Consider the following 22,073-nt stretch of genomic DNA (forward strand, 5'->3'; position numbering starts at 1 on the left):
CTCCAAGGTGTCTTTTTTTAATCCCGGCACTTGGAAGCAGAGGCAGGAAGCCCAGCCCAAAATGCAAGGTGTCTTCTTTTCAACATGAGTGTTATTTTGACTAAAACACAGGCTACTCTGATCCATGTCCCAGCATGCTCTGCCCACCCTTTTCCTTGTACCTTGGGACACCTCCTCACTAGAAAACAAACAAAAACCAAAGAAAGAAGAAAAGTAACCAGTGGTGTCAGAGATGACCCACAGCCTTCCACCCATGAAAAACGTCCCAACTTCTGACATCACCAGCCAGGAGTCCTGGGCAGACTACTTCCTCTGGGGAAATCCAGCCAAACAGATGGCAGTGGCAGGTCTCAAGCAGTGCCCCCCCCCCCCCTTTGTTAACACACCAACCCTGCTGACCTAAGTCTCAGGAAATTTACCAGGATCCCCTTTCTTTCTTTTCAGGAACTCAGAGATCCGCCTGCCTCTGCCTCCTGAGTGCTGGGATTAAAGGCATGCGCCACCACCGCAGAAAGGAAAGAGCTGGACTGGGGGCGTAGCTCTACTGGTAGAGAGCTTGCCTAGCACCCCAAGCCCTGGGTCCCATCCCCAGCACTGCACTAAACAGCTGTAGGAGGAGGTCAAGAGTTCAAGGTCTGGAATATATGAGACCCCGTGTCAGACTTCCAAGTCCCTTCCGGGCCTGACCTGTAACTTCAGCAGTGATTATGACCCAAGGGCCCAAGCTCTGCTCAAAAGTCACACAGGGCTGAGGATGCAGCTCAGTTGGCAGAGCACATTCGAGGCCCTGGGTTCCAGTCCAGCACCACAGAGAGCAGGCCCGGCATGCACACCTATGATCTCATAGATACAGAATTAAATATAATTAAAAGAGAGCAGTAGGTATCTGCCACAGAGCAGATGCTGGTGTGCGTGTCCCTCTGTAATGACAGGACTTAAAACCCAGGCCTTCCAGACTCTGCATCAGGGACCCGGAGGACACAGAAAGCACACGCTCTTCCTGAGCCAAGCAAGGCCTCTAATACAGTCAAGTTATTCAGCTTCAATTGCTTCTGCCTCCCTGGCTGTGACTCCCAAGCCACTTGACTTTCACTGAGTAATGAGACCCTCTGAGTGCCAGGCAGGGGCTGGATGCTGGGGTGTGCATCCTGTAAATCCCAGCAGGTTCCACTAACAAAGACTCTGGCATGAAGATGGGGGATCTAGAAGGGCACCTGTCACCCCGAAGCTGAGGCACTGACCATCAGGGACAGTCACGCCTAGGAGAGGATGGAAGAATGGGACACCTGAGAGTCAGCCATGCACCACTGCACCCTCCTCCAGGGACGCTTTTCCCACCTGCCCCTCCTTCTTTATAGGAGGAAGTTACTTAAAAGGAGTTCTGTGTTGAACAGGCCTCAAATTCACACCTCTTGCCTGAGCTTCCGAGTGCTGGGATTATTGCCCACACCACCACACCTGGCTCTCCCCCTCCCTCCCTCTTTGTTGTTTTGGGCCGTGGTCTCATGTACCCCTAGACTGGCCCCAAACCCCTGAGCTTCTTGTCTCCACTTCCGCAGTGCTGGGATTACAGGTGTGCATGCCGGGCCTGCTCTCTGTGGTGCTGGACTGGAACCCAGGGCCTCGAATGTGCTCTGCCAACTGAGCTGCATCCTCAGCCCTGTGTGACTTTTGAGCAGAGCTTGGGCCCTTGGGTCATAATCACTGCTGAAGTTACAGTTCAGGCCCGGAAGGGAAGCCATGACTTTGATGCAACTGTGGAGTGACTGGGTGACACAGTTGGCCCTGTTTCAGGACACTGGGCTCGCCTTGCTACAGACCATATCCATTTAGAAACAGGCTTTCAAATTACCTCTGCTAACCTCATTACTGAACCAGTTGTGTGTATGAACACTTATCAGTGAATTCTTGGGTTAAGAGAAAATACACAGCACACAGTCTAAATAGATATTACTGCAGGGAAAAAACAAACACTCTAGTTAAATTGCTTTGTTGTAATCAAAGATTAATCACTCTTGTGCATGTGGGGTGTGTGTGTGTGTGTGTGTGTGTGTGTGTGTGTGTGTGTGTGAAGGTCAGAGAATAATCTCTGGTGTTATTCCTTAGGCACCATTCACCTTGGCTCTTTGTGGTACTGGGAATTACACTTAGGACCTTTGATGTGCTAGGCAAGTGCTCTCCCTCTGAGCTGTATTCCCAGTCCCACCTTGATTTTTGAGACGGATCTCTCACTGGCATAGAACTAACCAAAGGGGCTAGGCTGGAGATCATGTATCTGCCTGTGTCGGCCTCTTTGGTGCTGGGATTACAAGTGTGTACCATTCTGCCTGGTACCCTTACTCAGCCTCATTTGTGGGGTCTATGAATCAAACTTGAGTTCCCAGCCCAAAGCTGGTCCTTTTTGGAAAGGGCTATATTATCCAGGCTGGCCTTGAACTTTTGATACCCCAGCTTTAGCCTAAAACTAGACTACAGGTATGCATCCCCATGATTCCTCTTTAAAAAGTAGTCTTAAATAGTCTTTCCTTCGTAGGTCCTCTGGGACTGCAGCTCTCACACGCCTTCCCCATGGCACCCCGTAGGCAATGAGCGTTGTGTCCACCTGTACAGGGAAAAGCATCTGTCCAAGCAGCCTGTCCCCACTCAATAACAAAGCCACTCAGCCAGCACGCAGGTAATGAGTCTGGGCTGAACTGGCAAGGCTGTTCCACAGCCAGATGAAGCTGGTGGCACACACGGGTGTGGCTTGCTACTTCCTGTCTTTTAATGACCACTCGGGTAGGGGAACTACTTTGGTTGAATGAGGAACCAGGTGCCATTTTCCTTATAGACATCTTTGTTTGAAAGGCTATTAAGGTACATTATTTTACACATCCTCCTAATCTTGCCGTACTGCTTTCTTTAATTTGTGATGAGATTGTTGGGAAAGAGTACTTAATGTAGGACAGTCAGTAAAAGTAATTTATCATTTCCCCGCTTCAGTGCGCCTGTTATCAGCGGGCTCATTTTCTGCATTCATCATGCAATCAGCCTATTATTTGCATATTAATCAGGCAGTGGACCATGAAGGAACCGCATCCCCGCCAAATGCTGCACTATCTCAGGAGAAACACTCAGTAATTATCATACATCAGTGTTATGATGTGGTAATTGATTATAACATCTTCCTGAAGCCCCTGGGGAGTCCCTCCACGAACCCAGCTCCGGGCACACTGGGTGGACCTTTTCTTTTCTTGCAAAAACCTGAGTGGCTATTGCTGTTCTTCCCTAGTGTTATTTCTAGGGAATAATTGATTATTGTTATTTTTAATTTTCATTACACTTTTATTTACTTTGTGTGTGCGAGCGCGTGCCAGAGTGCACGTGTGGAGGTCAGAGGACAACTTGTAGGACTCAGGTCTTCCACTATGTGGGTCACAGGGATTGAATTCAGGTTGTCAGGCTTGGTGGTAAGTACCTGTACCCATGGAGCCATCTTTTTTCCTAATATTGTGAAATGTTCTCCCTGAGATAACACAGATTATCAGGAAGGAGAAGGTTGGGCTGGGGCTGTAGTTTAGTAGTTTAGTAGGTTCTATCCCCAGCACTTTGTGAATCAGGTGAGGTGGGGCACGCCTGAGATCCCAGTAGTACATGGGAGATGGGGGCAGGAGGATTAAGAGGTAAAGTTCATTCTCAGCTAAGTAGAGAGTTGGAGGCCAGCTTGGGACACACGAGACTCTATTTCTAAACAAATAAATAGAGTGAGAAGGCCTGACCAAGGGGCATCCTGGGGACCTCATGGATCTTTGCTGCTCAGTCTTCTAGTTTTCAAGTCGGTTATCCCATCACTACAGGAGCTGCTTATCCAATAAAATGTGCTACCATTCCAGTCTCTCCTAATTGTGAAGCCGGTACGACGGCAGTCTGCCTGCTTTATTTAGGTGCCAAATGAGAGGCTAATTTTGGCCTTATGTAAAGCATGAACCCCACATCTGCCAATTCAGACATGGGCTATATTTAGGATCCTAGTTCCTCAGGGAAGAACAAACAGCCCAAGATGAAGCTAGTGATGGATACCTCTGGGTTGCCTCCTGACCTGAAGTGTCCTGGAGAAGGCCAGTGGGCATTTCCCTCCTCACTCATGGGGGAATCTGAGCATGCGCTGTGGGCTAGTCACATGGGGCTGGGGTCTGACTCAGATTAAGACACAGTTGCCTAAGAGTGGGGCTGTTCTCAGCAAGAGGATTTAGACTAGACAGGGGCTGGAGGGATGGCTCAGCCGTTCAAGGCTAGGCTCACAACCAAAAATACAAGACTAGGCAGGGTTTCAGAGAAGCATGACCCTCCACCGCCTAGCCCAGGTACATCTAAACCAAACACTGCAAACTTTCTCAGTTTGAGCCCCATATTGTTTGCCAAGGAGGCCATGGTCCCCTTCCCGTTTCAAGTCCAGGTACACTCCCACATAGGAAGGAAACCCTCCTTTGACACTTAAGTTTTTTATTAGTTGATTGCTTTGCTATGGGTCTGACTTTTATTTTGCCCGTATATGATTTGAATCAAATTTTGTTCTCTCTCTGTCTCTCTCTGTCTCTCTCTGTCTCTCTCTCTCTCTCTCTGTGTGTGTACACGTGTGTACATAAATGCATAGGGAAGCCAGAGGTTAGCCTCTGGGGTCATTCCTTAGGAGCCACCTATCTTATTTGTTGAGACAGACTCTCTCATCAGCTTGAGTTCACCAAGTAGCCCTGGGGAGCGCCTGTCTCTGCCTCCCCATGTGCTGGGATTGCATGTACATGCCACATCACACACGCATTTGTTTGTGTTTTCCTTTCTCCCTAACATAGGTTAGGGACAGATTTTAGGTCTTCATGCTTGCAAGGCAAATGTTTTCCTGACTGATGTTCTGAAGCCTTCCCTTGACTTTCTACGGAGCCTCAGTGGTCAACCTTTCCTTTGTCCCAGGAGACTGGATCCCCTGGCCCAGGGCTGGCTCCTATAGATACCCACTACAGTGGCAGTAAGGCCACTAGCCTCAGGACCAAGTGACCTTATGTCATCTGCTGGGTGGTGGGCAAATCCCCGCCCCCCATCTTTCTTTGTTTTTTTAAGACAGGGTTTCTCTGGGTACCCCTGGCTGTTTTGGAACTCATTATGTAGACCAGGCTGGCCTCAAGTCTGGACATGCGCCTGCTTCTGGCTCCCAAGTGCTGGGGCTAAAGGCATGGACTACCACTGTCCAGCAAATTCCCTTTTTTAATCTGAAATTTTCTTAAGCAGAAATCCCCACAAGAGGAAAGTTCTGCTTACTAAGGACCTCAGAATAGTTTGTGGCCCATGGAAGACACAATGTGTGAGCCTCATCTTATTCCCACTATCTTTCTAAAATTACCTGAGAATTTTTCTGCATTCAGCTTCTTCTTTTATCCCTAAATTGGAGCATTAGAGACCCAAGTCCTCGTGTGCTCCTGTGACCTACTTCTCTCGTGTACTGAAGACCCAGTACACTGTAGATCCTGTCTCCCAACGTGGTGCACACAAGAGGGAGGAGAGGTGGCCGAGGCTGTGTGGGCCAGATGGAATTCTGTAAAAGGGAGGCCAGGCAGTGCTAGTCTTGAGAAGCAGAAGAGCCTAGGCCATGTCCACCCCTGATGGCAACACCGTTTCCAGACTCCTTTGCCCAACACTGAATGCTGACCTCTGACTGTAACTGTTCTTTTGAAGCTCAAGAGGTTGCAGTGGTGACGGAAGAAAAACATCCATTCAGTTACTTGTGCTCAGGATGGAATCTACGGACCCTTGGATGCTAGGCAAGTACTCCACCACTGAGCTACACTCCCCACCTGGAAAGCCAGCATTGGAATACCACTTGCTTCTGTGTTCTAGAAGCAGTGTACTTAAACCCATTCAGGCCTCTCCACAGTCTAGGAGGTAGGGCTGAAGAAGCAGGACAGGAAGGTTGAGTTGCTTTGCCTCGGGCCATACTGAGAGGCAGAGGTAGGATGAGCCAACACTGGCTTGCTTGCTCTCTACTAGCCCAAGGGAGGAATCTCTTTCAAGGACTGGGGTGTGGCTCAGTGGTAGAGCCCCTGCCTAGAATCCCCCAGTGAGGGGCTGGGGTGTGGCTCAGTGGTAGAGCACCTGCCTAGAATCCCCCAGTGAGGGGCTGGGGTGTGGCTCAGTGGTAGAGCACCTGCCTAGAATCCCCCAGTGAGGGGCTGGGGTGTGGCTCAGTGGTAGAGCACCTGCCTGGAATCCCCCAGTGGGGGGCTGGGGTGTGGCTCAGTGGTAGAGCCCCTGCCTAGAATCCCCCAGTGAGGAGCTGGGGTGTGGTTCAGTGGTAGAGCACCTGCCTAGAATCCCCCAGTGAGGGGCTGGGGTGTGGCTCAGTGGTAGAGCCCCTGCCTAGAATCCCCCAGTGAAGAGCTGAGGCATGAGTCACTTCCTATACAGCACACATATACAAATAAGGAGACGTGCCCTCCAGTGACATGCTCCTTGAATGTTAAAGGGGGCAAGAGCAACAGTGTTGTACAGGAAGAGAGGACAACATGCTTTCAATATCCACTTTCCTCCTGTTGTCTAAGAAGAAGGCTTCTGAACTAGTTTCTCATGGGTTCAGCTTTGTTCCCTACCTGAAACATTCTGTTGTCTGATTCCATCACCTTTCATGGCCCAGTTGCAGCTCCAGGAACCTCCTGGCAACCCTTTGCCCATATGTGCCCACATAACAGCCCCAATCCAGAAATTCCTGCTTTGGCCTCGGGATGGAGAATCCCTATACTATGCTACATCTAATAAAATAAGATGACCCAAGGCAGACTGCCAGCAAGAAGGAGAGAACCGAGGGCCACCATGTTGACAGCCCCACAGGCTAAGATTCAGGCCATGAGATGCATGGGATTTCAGGTCTTCTTCTTTGTGGGTGGGTATGTCACATGTATGCATCTGTGTATGGGGTGTGCACATATGTGCAGAGCCGGAGGACAGCCATGGGTGCTGCTCCTCAGCTGTTTTGTTTTGCGACAGAATCCCTCACTGACCTGGGACTCAGGGATTCGCCTCCCCAGCACTGGATTTACAAGCAAGCACCACCACACATGGGTTCTGGGGATTGCACTTGGATCCTCAATTGCATGGAAAGCTCTTGACTGACTTAACGATCTCATGGGCCCTGAGTTTTTCTCTTCTGTTTGATTTGCTACATGAGGCTATGTGTAAGTGGTTACACACAAACCTTAGTTACATGAATGCTGCCAGAATCATTCTGTCTGGATAGAACCAGTTGCTCTCATGACATTCTTGGAGTGAAGAGAAGGAAAAATGTAACTTGAGTCTAGCGCATTCATGAGGAATTCTGCCCACTCTATTCAGTCCCATGAAATTTTCTGAGGCTGCCATCAACCCTCTCTGTCACCTCTTTCATGCCAGCAAAATGCCAAGAACTGGCTGCTTAGTCAAGAACAGACTCCAGCAGAATCCTACTGTTGGGCTAGAGACAAGCTACTCCTTGAACAGGGCTTCCCAGCAACTAAAGCAAATGTCGGGATGCACACCATAAAGGCATATTGGCTACCATGCTATGAGGCCTCACCTACATAGCTGTGGATGTCTCAGCAGGGCACAAAACGCTGGACTTCCCATGCCAGAGTCAGCCTGCTGCAGCTGTCCCCTCCAAGGGACAGCTGACACTCTGTTGATGGACAATGGCGCCATGGAGCCGCATGACTCTTCATGGACGGACATGACTTGGAAGCCATTATCCCTGACCACCCAGTGTGCTGGGAAACCGCTGAGTGTTTTGTGCCTAATCTATGGAAAATGGGCCATCGTTGCACTCGTACACTTTGACAAGATCCGCCAGAAGCCAGAGAGAAAGGAGCAGGCAGAGCACCTTGTTAGCTGCAGTCATGAGAGGCTCCCGTGCCAAGTTCCCAAGCTGAGGGCACGGGCAGCTCTTGCTTGAGCCCTCCAGGACACCAGCATTTCTGTGACCACCATGGGAAGGTCTCTCTCCTTCTCTAGGGGCTGAGAGATAAACCAGCTCAAGCAGCCACAGAAGTTAGTTTTAAGAAGTAAAAAGGAATACTTCACAAGGTTAGCAGATGCTGTCCAGTGTGTGGGCTCCCTGAACCCTGAGGGTCCACGTGACAAAGCTGAGTGCCACGGTGTGTGGTGTAATCCTAGCACTGGGAAGGTGGGGGTCTCTGGCCAGCGAGACTAGCCCAGTTGGTGAGCCCCAGATTCTGCTGAGAGAACCTGTCTGAAAAACAAGGTTGACAGCTCCAAGGGAATGACATCCAAAGTTGACCTCAGGCCTGTGCCCCCTACTCCCCCACAGACAGGTCACCATGGAGCGACACTGGTAGTTGAAAATGACATTAAATTTCCTTTATACCTCAAGGTTGAGATTATCAGAGGATACAAAGGGCCATGTCCACTAGACAGCTGGAACTTGGGCCTCTCCTCATCAGAGAGATTGGTGTACGAGTCACTAAGGACTAGAGTGGTGGAGAACTCCTGACCCGGTATCTAATTCCTGAGTGTTTTATGAGTGCTGGGGATGGAACCCAGGGCGACATGCGTGCTAGGCGGGAATTCTGCCGGCTGAGCCACGTCTCCAGCTCCCAGGTAGGAGTGCTTTGCCAAGGAGAGCTTTGACTGCCATGACAACCAAGCACAGAGCCCTCTGTTTAGGCCTTGAGTGCCTCACTGACCTGGGAAACCTCACTGAAGATACAACTGACCAAGGGACAGAAGGCAGGTCCTTCCGAGTTCCTCTGCCCTGGGGAGAAGTGAGCCCCAATGCTGTCAGGAACTGATCAGGCCGTGCTGTGCACCTCCAGGTACAGCTGTCAGGGATCCGTGAGGGGCAGAGTATCTTTCTCAGTTGTTGGACCTTTGGGATGGGTTCCACAGTAGCCATGACAAAAAGAGGTAATCAGAATTTTATGGGATTCTCTGAACCAGAGAGTTCTTTGGGAGGAAACAATGATAAAAGCTGTCAACGATTCTAGAATTTCCTAGAGTTATTTATCACAAGGATTTATCAATACTATCATTACAAAATAATTCTAGTTTTGGGGGATGGGGATGTACCTCAGGTGACAGAGTGTTTGCTTAGCATGCTGAAAGCGCTGGGTTCAATCCCCAGCAATGCATGAACTGGGTGTGGGGGTACACACCTGTAATCCAAGCACTCAAGAGGTGGGGGCAAAAGGAGCCAAAATTCAAGGCCATCTTTGGCTACATAGTGACTTTGAGGCCAGCTGGGGTTACATGAGACCCTGTCTTGGCAGGGGTCGATAAGATGGCTCAGTTGGTAAAAATGCTTGCCACGAAACTTGACCTGAGTTCAATCCCTGGAACCCAGTGTGGAAAGGAACCATTTCTACAAGTTGTCCTCTGATTTGACACACATGCTGTAACACACACACACACACACACACACACACACACACACACACACACACACACACACACACGTTAAAAACAAAACAACTCCCTTTGAGATAGATGTATGGAAAAGGTTTAGGTCAGGCTTCTAAGAGATACGGTGCTGAGAGACATTTAGTGTCATATGTAGGAGCGAAAGGCTTTCGTCACTCAACATTAGCTCCACCATGACAAGCCTGGTCCAGCCTGCGGTGGGTGGTAGTAGTTCAAGGAGAGCTGACTTCTCACTGGCCTAGGAGGCCAGGCCACTTTACCACACAGACATCCACACAAGTGCAGCACAACCGCCTCACCACCTCCCCTCCTAAATTCTGAGTGTGAGCTGGAGAGAAAGAGTGCTGGAAATTTCCCAGGGAATCTGTCCAGTCTCTATTTCCCAGTATGGACCAAACCAAACCCGAACACCTAAAACCCATGAAACCCTCAGGGGAGAGCTTTGAGGCCACTGCTGCACCCCGACTCTGTGTGTGTGTGTGTGTGTGTGTGTGTGTGTGTGTAGTGGGGGGAGTGTGTTTGGGATCTTGCAGCAGCAGCAGCAGCAGCAGCAGCAGCAGCAGCTCCTGCTAAAAGCCGCCCAGCTGTTCCCCTCTATGCACATGTGTCCCCTCATAAGCCTTTGGCAAGCTGACAGGCTTTGCGCTCGCTCCTCACTTAGCTTTGTTTGTGTTTTCAATGAATCAATGGGATACGGAGACTAATCAACATGTTTAGAAAAATAGAGAAAAGAAAAAGGAACAGCTCCTGCTGCCGGCTGTGCCTGGGAGCTGGGGGAGAAAGCTGGGCTGCCTGTGGGCTCAGTGCAGGGCGGCAGGGGTGAGGGCTCAGTGCAGGGCGGCAGTGGTGAGGGCTCAGTGCAGGGCGGCAGGGGTGAGGGCTCAGTGCAGGGCGGCAGTGGTGAGGGCTCAGTGCAGGGCGGCAGGGGTGAGGGCTCAGTGCAGGGCGGCAGTGGTGAGGGCTCAGTGCAGGGCGGCAGGGGTGAGGGCTCAGTGCAGGGCGGCAGGGGTGAGGGCATGCATGCATCCAGGCACTGTGGCCAGGGACCTCAGGGCGTAGATAACAGATCTGTCAGGAGCCTCTGAGACCTTTCCAGTCTTTGGGGTCAGCAGGAAGTGGCCTGCGATGCATGGACTGCAACTGCTGCCCTTCCTACTTGCTCCCCTCCTTCCCTTTCGATCTCGGCCCCTCCTGAGCCCTCACCGAGTGTCCTCTGACTCTCACCCTCGTGGCTCCTGGCTACTCATCCTCGGCTGCTCTATTCTGGTGCTCCAGTCTCCCCAGTTCCCTTGTTCTGTCCAGGTCTTCCAGAGATGTCCCCTCCCATGACTCCTGGGTCAGTGATGTCTATGACCTCTCTCTCCTGCTATATTAAAATCTCCCAACTGTGAAACTTGCCTCCAACAGACCCCAGCCTTAGACACAGAGCTTCATACTTACGAAACAGTGAAGGGATGCAGTAAAGGCATGGATCTTTATCAGTATCGGTCCTTAGCTGCCAACTCTCTGGACTGCCATCAGAAAGCAAGTCCAGAGTCTGCAAGTAGTACACTGCATCCTCTCTTTTAACTGCCCTGCCAACTCTATGTATAATGGCCACAACCCGGAGATAGCCTCAGTGCAGTACAAACTCTGATGTAACTACACCATAGGAATACTACTCAGGCAGGAAAAGAAACGACATTGCTACCCATCACCTGAATGGATCTCCAGGACACTCTATCTAGCAGAAGCAGCTAATTCCTAAAAGCATTTCTTGCATGACTGTACTTTCACAACGGCCTCAGAGGACAGCATGGCAGGCAGAGAGGGAGAGGCAGCTGTCGCTGCGGTTAGGAATGGAATGGGCCGCTCACTCCCAGACCCCAGGTTTGCAGAGCAGAGGGGCTAGCAGACAAACATGGGTGGCAGGTTACCTGAGCTCACACAGCCCTGCTGGAGGGGGTCCTGCAGAGACGCCACTGAGTGGAGGGCTGTGGAAGAAAAAGGCACCGTTACAGAGGACACAGGGCTTGGGGCCTCCCAACTGCACAAAAGGTACTAGGAGGGTCAGCGGGAGTCCAGAGGGAGGGAGGCTTCCCATTCTCAAGCTGAGGGCCAGGATGGGGACTGGGATGAGGGTTGCTCAACTATAAAGTGCCAGAAACCTCACTTCCCGGTGGCAGAAGCCATTGCCTGTAGCACTTTCATTTCCAGAATGGATTTCCTTCTCAGTTCCCCGGTGGAGGTACTTGACTTTTACCTATATTTATTTATATATAAACAGCATTTTCTTAATTGGTAACTAATTTTCTGCTGCTTATAAAATTAGCCAGGCTCAGCCTCTTTACTCTTGAAACCTGAAGATGGAGATAGGCAAGGGGGCACACATCTGTCTTTCTATCATTTGGGAGGCTGAGGCAGGAGGATCATGGGTCCTCCTTAAGGCCTGCTTTGGCTACACAGTGAGTCTGAGGCTAGTCCGGGCTACATAGTGAGTCTGAGGTCAGTCTCAAAAAAAAAAAAAAAAATAAACAGACCCTGCTGTCTCACCATTCCCCGTGCTCCAGTAAACACTAACCCAAACCCAAAGCCAAAGCCAAGCCCATGGACGGAGGCTGTCCTTTCCGGGCTCTTGCAGGTTGGCTGTTCTCACCTGGCCCTTGTTGCTGCCCTTGCACAGGCAGGACACCCTGGCCTAGCTCTCCATTCAGCCAGAGCTGCATCCGGATGAAGGGTTCTCGGCCTTTCTGGGTCAGTTTGCTCCATGGCTTTGGCCTTGAGAGCATGTCGCTGACACTGCCCTGGGACAGGCCCAGAACCTGGAGAAGCAAACAAAGAGAAGCAACTGTCAGCTTCCAGAAATCAGCAGGATGCTGCAAGGTGCCTTAGAGACATACATGTGGCCCTGGGGGGCCTAGGGGAGATGAAGCCACATAGAACGTGCATTGGAGGACTCTTTTGAGCACTGAAGGGCAGCCTAGTGCACTGTGACAATTGGCAGGGATAAGCTTTAGCAGACTACTGGTAGGATAAAGTCTTGGGACAGGGCAGGGGCTCTGGGCAAAAGAAATGACTATAATCACAACTTCAATTGGGAGTGTGGCTCATTGGTAGAGGATAGGCCTAAAATCTGCCAGTGATGGGCTTGGGATGTGCCTAACCGATGCAAGGGCCTGGGTTTCATTCCCAGCATGATCAAAAACACAAAAGAGAAAGTACAGTCGCAGCTCTTATTGGGAAAGGGTGTGAAAGGAAGTGGTCAGTTTTCTCTAGGGTCTGGACCCTGCAGAGGCTGCAAGGTTGTGTCTTGAAAACCGAGGAGCAGACATTGCAGAACATCTTGCCCTTTACCTGGTATTACCAGGACAGGCTGGGGTGCTGCAATCAGAGCCCCCTGGAATTGGGAGACACTGAGGGGCATAGAAAGCAGCCTCCTGCGTTGACACAGGCCAAAGGGGCATTTACAAAGGGTCACTCTGTCTGACCGTACCCTGCTCACAGGTTGACCAGAGGAGAGCTGGTGAGGACAGGGAGCCAGTGTGGGAGGAACACTGAGCAGCAGACGACCGACAATTTGCATGCACGCACTCAGGCTGCTGCCTCTCACATATGGCCATACATATGTATGGGCACAAACACCCCCCAGGGCACAGATGTAGCCCAGAGATATTTAGGGGCCTCATCCCATCACTCTGCAAAGTTTTCCAGTTCCAGAATAAGCAGCACTCATGGGCCAAACAAATTCAATGTTATTAAGTTTGCTAAATTTAAGGTGGGAGCACAAAATGCCTATTTAAATGTTCACAAATTTTATTTTTACAACGCTGAACTCAAAATTCTCCAGGGACTTTCAATTCACATCCTCCTGTCTGTGGACCTTCATCACTTATTGCAAAATTGGGACAAGGAGGTCATAAACAGACCATAGAGTTCAAGGCCAACATACAGATGAGACCGAGACGGACTGGGTGGGGAGGGATGGGTATCCAACAGGGCTGTGAGGGCCACTGCTGATCCACTTCCTGTGTCATCTCAGGAAGAGAGGACTTCTCTTTATAGTCTGCTCATGGCTTAATCGTTAATGATATAGGTTATTATGTTTATTTTAGATTTTATAGGCGTGGTAAATCCTGTTATCCTGAATCTGCCATCAGATAGGTCTAGAAGCTCATCCATACATAATTACACTTTCCCGAGCCAGGAAGAGGTGATGTGTGTGACGCTCTGATGGGTCTGTAGGGCCCTCGTAGTGTAGTGAAAGGAACAACGAGGAGCCGAGCAGAAGCTCACACCTGTAATTGTAGCATGTGGGAGGTCCAGGTAGGAGGATTCCTGCTAGGGTGAATCCAGCCTGGGCTACACAATGAGTTAGTTCTAGGTAGGCAGGACTACATAGAAGACCCTGTTTCAAAAAATAACATAAACTAACAATCAGCCTCCTCCCCAAACAACAATGAAATGAAACAAACAAACACAAGAAAGAAAAATCCAACAAAACAACCAAGGAGCAATTATGTTCTGTGCAGCTTTTCACTCCCACGTGTGGTGGTTCTCGGAAGGCTGGGTGTTCCCTGTGCGATCTGATCCCATCAGACCTTCTAGGGCCAGAATGGCTTGCAGAGGTGTCTCTCTGCTGCATGTGGCCTCAGAGGCAGGGCAGGTCCAGGGTCACCTGGCAGCTTGCTGCATGCAGACACTAATGGACCATGCTTCCTCATCTGCTGTATGTCAGTTTTACCAGTTACTAAGCAGGGCAGCGGGAATAGACAGGATGGCACAAAGTGGGTGGGAACTGGTGACATCTAATACTCCTGTGATGGCCATGCTGTGCAGAATGGACACTCTGTCCTCAGACCTAAGAAGAGATGGGAAGCTATGACAGCCCCCCAACAGTGAAGCCCCTTACCTTCTCCCCGAAGATCCTCTGGCAAATGCCATTCTTGGCCAGCTTCTCTTTGACCTGCCGGGTGAGCTCAATGGTGTCCACTTCCTGATACATGTAGACCTCGTACTGCTCAGGAGTCAGGGGGGGCACTGAGGGCTTTGCTGGCTTTGCCATGGGCACGATGGGGGAGGAGGGCAGAGGGCTGTTCTGGGGGGTCTCACTGCGGCTGGCTCCAGTCAGGCTCAGCTCTGAGCTCTGGGAGTAGGGCGACTCAGCGCTGGGCCACTCCTTCCAGTACTCTGCTGCTGACGAGGGTCCCTGAAGCTGGCCGCGCTCTGCCCGAGGCTGGCTGCTGCTCGCCTTTTCCTTCCCGCTTGCGGCTGCTTCGTCCGCCTTGGTCTCCTCGGAAGAGGTGAGATTTCTTCTTTCAGGCTGGATAGGGCTCCACCAGGGATCCTTCCAGGTGCTGCCTCGGACCAGCTCACTCTTCACCTGCCTCAGCACCCCCTGGGCAGCATCAGTTGATCCTGGTGGGTCCAGGCTGGGTGCATCCTGAGCCTCTTTTTTGAGGGCTGGGGCACTGAGCAAGGCGGAGGTACTGGCCTCAGGTGCTGCGGGGGTCTTCTTCAGGGGGACGGCGAGAGGGGAGTAAGTGGACACAGTAGACATGGGCGAGGCAGACAGGAGCTTGGGCGTGAGGATGGCGAGGTCAGGCTGGGACAGTGGTGCTGGCTTTAAGGCAGGGTCAAGGGCAGCCTGCTGGGCCTCCATTTCCCGGCGGGCCTGCTGTAGGATGGAGCGGATGGCGTCATCAGAGTTCCCACTGCTGGATGCGGAAGATGGCTGGACTGGTTCAGCTGTGAGGAATAAACACAGGTGAGGTTGTGGTAGGATGGTCCCTGGCAGCTGTGGGCTTCATCCCACCTTGACCTAGTGGAATGTGATTCTCTGGGGTGGTCACTACACGGTGCCATTTCCCTAATATCATCAATGAAACGTGAAGATACCTGCCCACCTCGTGAGAGAGGGGAACACAGGGATTGACAGCCTTTGTGCCATAGCAGCTGGCTTTCCAACCACACCTCACTCCTACCCTGGCTTTAGTCATTACATTTAAAAATTACCTTTATTTACTCTGTGCGTGTGCGGGCGCACGTGTGCTGTGGTGTGTGACGTAGGTCAGGACAGATCGCGCCAGTCAGCTCTCTTCTTCTACCGTGTGGGGGCCGGGGATCAACTCGGCTGCCAGTCTTGGTGGCCCGGGCCGCCCCTTGCTAAGCGGGCTTGCTGTAGCTCCTTCTTTCTAGGTGTGTGCGTGTGGCGAGTGCACATGTGAGAGCCCCTGGAGGAGCTGGTCCTGGCCCTCCACTGGTTCAGATAGAGTCTCTGTTGTGGCACTGACTAGGTGGTCTGGCCTGAGATTCGGGAGCTCCTGTCCCCACCCGGATCCCTGGGGGGCCAGGGTTACAGATGCTTCGGCTACTCTGGTTGTCAATGTAGGTTCTGGGATCCAAACTCAGGTCTTCAAACCCTTTGACTCAGTGATCCATTGCCCTGCACCTACTCTGGCTTTCTTTCCTGGAGGTTTTAAGCTAACTACTAACTCTCATGAACCATATACCCACACTCCTCTTGGTTTTGCCAAACTCGGGAAGCACGATTTCTGTTCACGTCTACCAGAAGCCAGAGTCTCTGAAGGATCAACGACAGTCCCTTCTAAGGAGCACCAGGGTCTGGTTAGCAGTGGGGAGGGGACATTAAAAGTAGAGCGGAGCATGGTGGCACATACCTGCAAACCTAGCACTCAGGAGGCAGGGACAGGAGGGCCATGGGTTCAAGCTAGCAAGACCCCATCTCAAGTACAAAACCTAAAACAACTGCCCTGTCCCCGGACAGAGGAAACACAAATCTAGACCATACTTCCCTCTGTATATGCCTAATGTATGAAAACATCAACTCAGTATCAACTTAAACAGAGAAGACAAAGGATAAACTCCTGCTGAGGAGAACACCTGTGATAGTCTGAAGACGGTGCTTGAGAAAGCAGAAGCCCTACCGGTTTTCTGCACTTGGAGTTCCCTCTTGGCTTGTTCCAGGATGGACTTGATTGCTTCATCAGAACCAGTCTCGGATGCTCGGATCCGGGTAGTGATGTTACCTGCAGGGAGAAGTCACAGGGATGACATGGAAGCCAGATCTCAAATGGAAATAAACACTGCACCAAGACATTCTGACACAGGGCCCCAGGTGAGGCTGGGGACTGACCGGAGTGGGCATGGTCTCCCACTCATCCCTAAATTGCTGTGAGTGTGATCTTGTGGCATGGCTGTGGGACATGCCTGCCCAGCAGAAGGTTTCCTGCTGAATCTGTCTCAAGGTCAACGTTACTCTGTTGGCAGAACAGGCTTTCTTATCACTTGAGCTAGACTTTGCCCATGGGGCTAGTACCAGAGGGGCAACCAATCATTTACAACAGTATAGGAAAAGAAGGTAAATTGAAAGGCAATGTTTTTTCATGAGCTTTTATTAAAAAGCTTTGGCTTGAGACTACATTCAGGCTCTATACATTTATTTTTTCTAAACATAAACGTGGAAGAAAGGCAAAGGTAAAAGGTTGAGCCTAAACACGCCAGTGTGTGTGTGTGTGTGTGTGTGTGTGTGTGTGTGTGTGTGTGTGTGTTACTAGGCATTGAATTCGGGGCCTCAGGCATGCAAGGTAATTACTCTGTTGCTGAGCCATGCCACAGCCCTTTACTGGAGATTCTAGGTAGGCACTTTAATCACTAAGGCATGTCCCTAGCTCCTTACTGGGGGATTCTAGGCAGGTGCTCTACCCCTGAGCCACACCCCAGCCCCTCACTGGGGGATTCTAGGCAGGTGCTCTACCACTGAGCCACACCCCAGCCCCTCACTGGGGGATTCTAGGCAGGTGCTCTCCCATTGAGCAATGTTCTGGCTCTTCACTAGGAGATTTTAGGTAAATGTCTACCACTGAGACTGAGCTACATCCCTAGCCCTGGGTGAGACCAATCCTGGATTACTCACTGGGATGTGACAGGTGAAGAGGGACAAAGGTGAATGTCAACTTTTCTAGATTTATAACGACATACTGTGTTTTTGAAATTTGCCAACAAGGAGAAAAACCTGTTGCGATCCCTAAGGACACAAATGCATTCTTCTGGTCACATGGAGGTACTCTGCATAGCAGATGTATGTGCAGATGCCCTGAAGGTACTAGGACTCATGGGTTGGGCCCAGATCTTTGTGGAAGCCATCCAGACATTGTCATTGTTGACTACCTTTCTCAGTAGACATGTCACGTTAAACCATTTACTAATGAGGACACTTTGGGAAGGAGCATGGTGAAGGTTGGCTCACCAATGCCTGCAGAAGAACCAGCTTTGTTTGGATCTGAACACTTCACGGGATTTCTGACGTATGTTAGAGTTAAAAATTTGAGGAAGCAGCAATAGCTGGTTTGGCATGGTCACCTGATTTTTCTCAGAGCACAAGTGTTCTGTGACCTGCTTCTGAGAAAACAGGCATGGTGCCCCGGAATCAAACCGAGGACTGATGCTGAGGGGCGGACCTTAGGCATGGCTTGTCTAGCTTCGGCAGCTCAACAGGGAAGGGGCTGGTCGCCTTTGAACCCGTGCTTTGTTTTATACTTACTAGCTGTTTTTCCATCAGGTTCCAGGCCAGAATTACAATGCACAGTTTTAACCCAAATACACAGCTAAGGACATGCTGCTTCCTAGGTTACTGACTGCAAAGAGAAAACCTGCCTGAGACATACCTTCAGACCCATTTCTTCGTTTCGGTACTTCCTGAAAGAGTCTGTTCAGGCTCTGGCCTGGATTCTCTGTTGAAAAACAAGTGCGGTAAGAACAAAACAATCAGGGGATGGTGGCGTCGACGACATGGTCTGGGTGACATGAGAGCTGAGCCGCCTGCCTGCCTGCCTCTAAAGAAAGGGCTCCAGGCTTCACCTTCCTCCAGGCATTGGGTCTACTGCAGGAGGAGAGCCGACATCATCACCACTAGGAGGGGCAGAGGGAGCGAGAGGTGCTTGCCTGCCAGTCAATGCTAGAGCTCACATTAATCATCCAGAGACATCAATTTAGTTAACTACCAAAAAATGCGCTGTATCCTTGGTGTAAACTCATGCTGTTTGTTTATCATCTCCTGCCGGAGATGTCATCTAAATTTCAGAGTGCTTCCAATGTGGCTGAAAACAATGTCCCTCTACATTACTGTTGACTCTGCCCAGGGGGCCTGCTCTTAAGGAAGAAGGAATTATTTACACTGTGGGAGTGTCTGACTTTCTATCATTTTATGAAGGGTGTGGCAGGAAGGGAACTGAATGAAACTTTCGTGTGATTTATTGAAGGCAGGCATGTTTTGTTTGTGGCACTAAAAAAAAAAAAATCAATAATTGGACATAAAACGTTCATGGGACCTGTTCTCTTCTCAGGTGAAGGAGGCAGAGGACAGCTTTGACAAGCTTGCCCCACAGAGCCAGGGCTTGTGAGGATTACAGCTGTTGTGCTGTTGGGACAGAGCTGGATGGCACCCGAGGAGCTGCTCCTGAAGGGAAGCCAGCCCCCGATGCCAAGTGGACCCAGGGATGCTAAACCTGTCAGATGACAGGCATAACCTCACTTTCTCTAATTCAATACAGAGCAGTGAAATGTGAGTTTACTGAGCTCAAGGTGCTGACCACACTCTCCAAGGTCAGGGTTCCCAAATCTAATGGTTTCTAGCTCCTGCGGGCTGACCCTTGAACTCTAGATAGGGTAGAACTGAAGAGCACTTTACCTGATGTGATGTACAAATGTTTCATCACACGCACACACACACACACACACACACACATACATACACAGCACTGCACTGCACTGCACCGGGCACACATGGACATGTCTCACCTCTCTGTCTGCCTTGGATGCTACGAAGTGCCAGGATGTTCTGCTCATCAGACAAGAACTGCTTCATTTTGTGGAATGGCTCCTTGCCGCGGACAGTCAGCTTACTCCAGGGCTTCGGCCGGGCCAGAATCTCACTCACAGACCCTTGAGACAGTCCCAGGACATAGTGTCCAAAGATGCGCTGTCCGATGTTGTGCTTGATCAGCTGTTCTTTGACCTGCCGGGCGATTTCTGCTGTATCAATTTCCTCGCCCTCTGAGACGCTCCCAGCGCTTTCTGATTGGCTGGGAGATGGGGCCATGCCATTTACGTCTGGGCTTGGTTGTAATGGACTTGGGGAAGATATGGAGTTTGTGCTGTAAGGACCTGTTGAAAAAATCGTGCTTGTGCTTCCGGCTTCCTGCATGGCCTTGGAGTAGAAGGACTGCATTAGCTGTCGCTGGAGAAGAGAGTTTAGTGCAAACTTTCCTGTAGAAGCCAGGGGCAGGCTGGGGCTGGCCAGGTTTGAGCTGAAAAAGTCTTGACTTAACCCCGCTGGTGAGAAGTGGTGTGTACCGTTAGTATTGGAAACCTGTTCCCCCGTGTTGCGGGGCAACTGAGGAGGAGGGGAGGCCGGCAAGGGTCCCGGGCGCCGACTCTCAGGCTGGTCTCTCCCTTTTCTCCTGGCTGACCCTACAAGGAAGGGCAAACAGAATGCATTATGGGGGATTCAAAAGGGAAAAAAAACCAAGACCAGAATGCAAAGTGTGCCCCACAAAAAAAGTGCAGATTTTTCTTTTCAATTTTTTTTTTTTTTTTTTAAACAAGGGCCAGAGTGGTGTGTTGGTTTGTTTTTCGATTGAATTTGTGAATCGGCCAAATGAGGCCCCCCAAAACAAGCCACATGCATTCGTGTTTGCACCTTTCTTGTACGTTGCAGCCGGGAGAATCCCCTTGACAAAGGTTCCGGTAACACACACGGGAAAGAGGTGACAGGTCTCGGGGCTTCTAGCATCACAGTTACCCCCAAAGGCTCTGCCCGAGGACCAGCAAACACTGACACTTGGGGACCCATGGGGTCGCTCACACCACATGCTCTGAGGCAGATGCACCCATTGAGTCCCCTCGATCGAAGCCGCGCACACTTTAAGAACTGCAATGCCACTGGAGTCCAGATCACAGTTATACACTTTGACCAGCCGCTAAATCCAAAAGCAGTCAGTGACTCCACCATTTTAGATTGCGCAAACGAGAGGCTAGGGATGGGGGAGGGACTGCGTCCCCAAAGAAGACCTCATGGAGAAAGAAAAGTACCACTGGAGGGCCGGCGACCTCTCAAAGCACACCCTAGAGTCCCCAGAGGGAGGCCATGCTTGCTTTTACCCCTGGCCTGTTCACAGAACAACTAGGAAAAGATCAGAAAGCCAACATCCTCAGGCGTCCCTCCTGGGACCTTTCCAGAAGGCCCCTAGCAGAGCCCTGGAGATTTGCTATGGCGCACACGCATCTCACTGCAGGACGGGGTGGGGCAGAGCGGTGAGGGAGTGGGATACTCGACACTCAGGGTTAGTCCAACAAGTCTTCGGTCACCCAGCGGCGCTCCCATCATGCACACACAAACCCAGATGGAAGGTTCACCCTCCTCGTCCTTGACCCCTGGAAGCGAACCAAGCAGAGTATGTGTGTGATGCCCATCCACCTACCGCTCAGGTCACTGTTGGAGATGCGCAGCGTGGCATTCTCAGACTGCAGCGAGCGGTTCTTCTCCAGGAGTAAAACCTCCAGGGGCTTGGTAGAGTCCTGCACAGGGCAGAGCAGGGGTCACCATGGGGCCACCTTGAACCCATCCATTACCCAGCTCAGCTTCCATGACCCTGCAACATGCATCACTGACTTGACTTCCGCAAGGGAAAAAACTTAAGGTTCTTGCAAAAGGACTTAGTTGAGATGATTTTTGTCTTTAGACTCAGATATTCTTTCCCCATTTTTCATGTGTGTACGTTATGTGTGGTGTTCGTACACATGCATGCATGTGTGTGGAGGCCCCAGGGTTGATCTCAGGCATCATCCTCAGTCACTTACCTTATTCACTGAGGCAGGGACTCACAATCAAACTCAGAGCTGGCTGATATGGCCAGTCTCACCAGCCAGCTTGCTCTGGGGAATCCCCTGTCTCTTCCTTCCAAGGATAGAATTACAGGTGGCCCTCAGGGCCACCCAACATTTACATGGTGGGTTCTGGGGATCGGAACTCCTGGCCTCAGGCAGGATGAGCGCTCCTTTACCTGCCGAGCCACCTTCCTAGCTGACAGTTATTTTCTGTGTTGTTCCCAAATACTCAACAGTCTAAGCCTGGACCCCACTTGGCAATGAGATAAGCTGCTGACCCTGTCAGAAAGCAACGAGAAACCTGTTTTTGTCTTATTTCTGTCCATTGTGAAGATGCCAGCTGCCTTCTGGATAAGGGGAGCAAGACTATACTTGTGATGTAGACTTATACATTTTAGACAACTTTTCTTTTTGTTTTGCTTTGTTGTCTGGGCTAGCCTCAGAGTACTGGGCTCAAGTGATCTTCCTGCCTCAGTCTTCCAGTATTTGGGACTATGGATGCACTATCACTTCTGGTTAGGATATATTTAACATATTGTGTGTGTATGAAACAAGGCCTCACATAGTCTAGGCTTGCCTTGGACTTGCTATGTAGCCTAGGTTGGCCCTAAATTCCAGATCTTCCAGCCTCTATTCATGAGTGTTGGTATTACAGGTATGTGACATCATACATGGCTGGAGATATAAATTGTAATTGGCTGTCAGATAACAGGGTACCACTGTCACACGTCCCTTGAGTTAATGCCACTAAGGCAGTA

At 50.7% G+C, this 22,073-nt stretch overlaps 1 protein-coding gene across 19 annotated transcripts in view; it reads right to left on the reverse strand.

Moving 5' to 3' along the window:
• Cux1 (cut like homeobox 1) overlaps window positions 1-22,073 on the reverse strand; it is a 335,152-nt gene that overhangs the window by 51,147 nt on the left and 261,932 nt on the right. For 6 of the 19 annotated variants that reach the window (XM_076560943.1, XM_076560945.1, XM_076560929.1 and 3 more), the window contains 7 exons: window positions 20,910-21,006; window positions 19,228-19,899; window positions 18,096-18,161; window positions 16,356-16,457; window positions 14,321-15,156; window positions 12,068-12,233; window positions 11,349-11,405 (listed from right to left, as the gene is read on the reverse strand). In XM_076560943.1, the coding sequence (XP_076417058.1) occupies window positions 11,349-11,405; window positions 12,068-12,233; window positions 14,321-15,156; window positions 16,356-16,457; window positions 18,096-18,161; window positions 19,228-19,899; window positions 20,910-21,006 (1,996 nt within the window). The remainder of the gene's footprint in view (window positions 1-11,348; window positions 11,406-12,067; window positions 12,234-14,320; window positions 15,157-16,355; window positions 16,458-18,095; window positions 18,162-19,227; window positions 19,900-20,909; window positions 21,007-22,073) is intronic. The other 13 variants (XM_076560936.1, XM_076560937.1, XM_076560940.1 and 10 more) reach the window with 4 other exon arrangements.

This window comes from Peromyscus maniculatus, chromosome 23, assembly GCF_049852395.1.
Source record: "Peromyscus maniculatus bairdii isolate BWxNUB_F1_BW_parent chromosome 23, HU_Pman_BW_mat_3.1, whole genome shotgun sequence".
Lineage (NCBI taxonomy): Eukaryota > Metazoa > Chordata > Mammalia > Rodentia > Cricetidae > Peromyscus > Peromyscus maniculatus.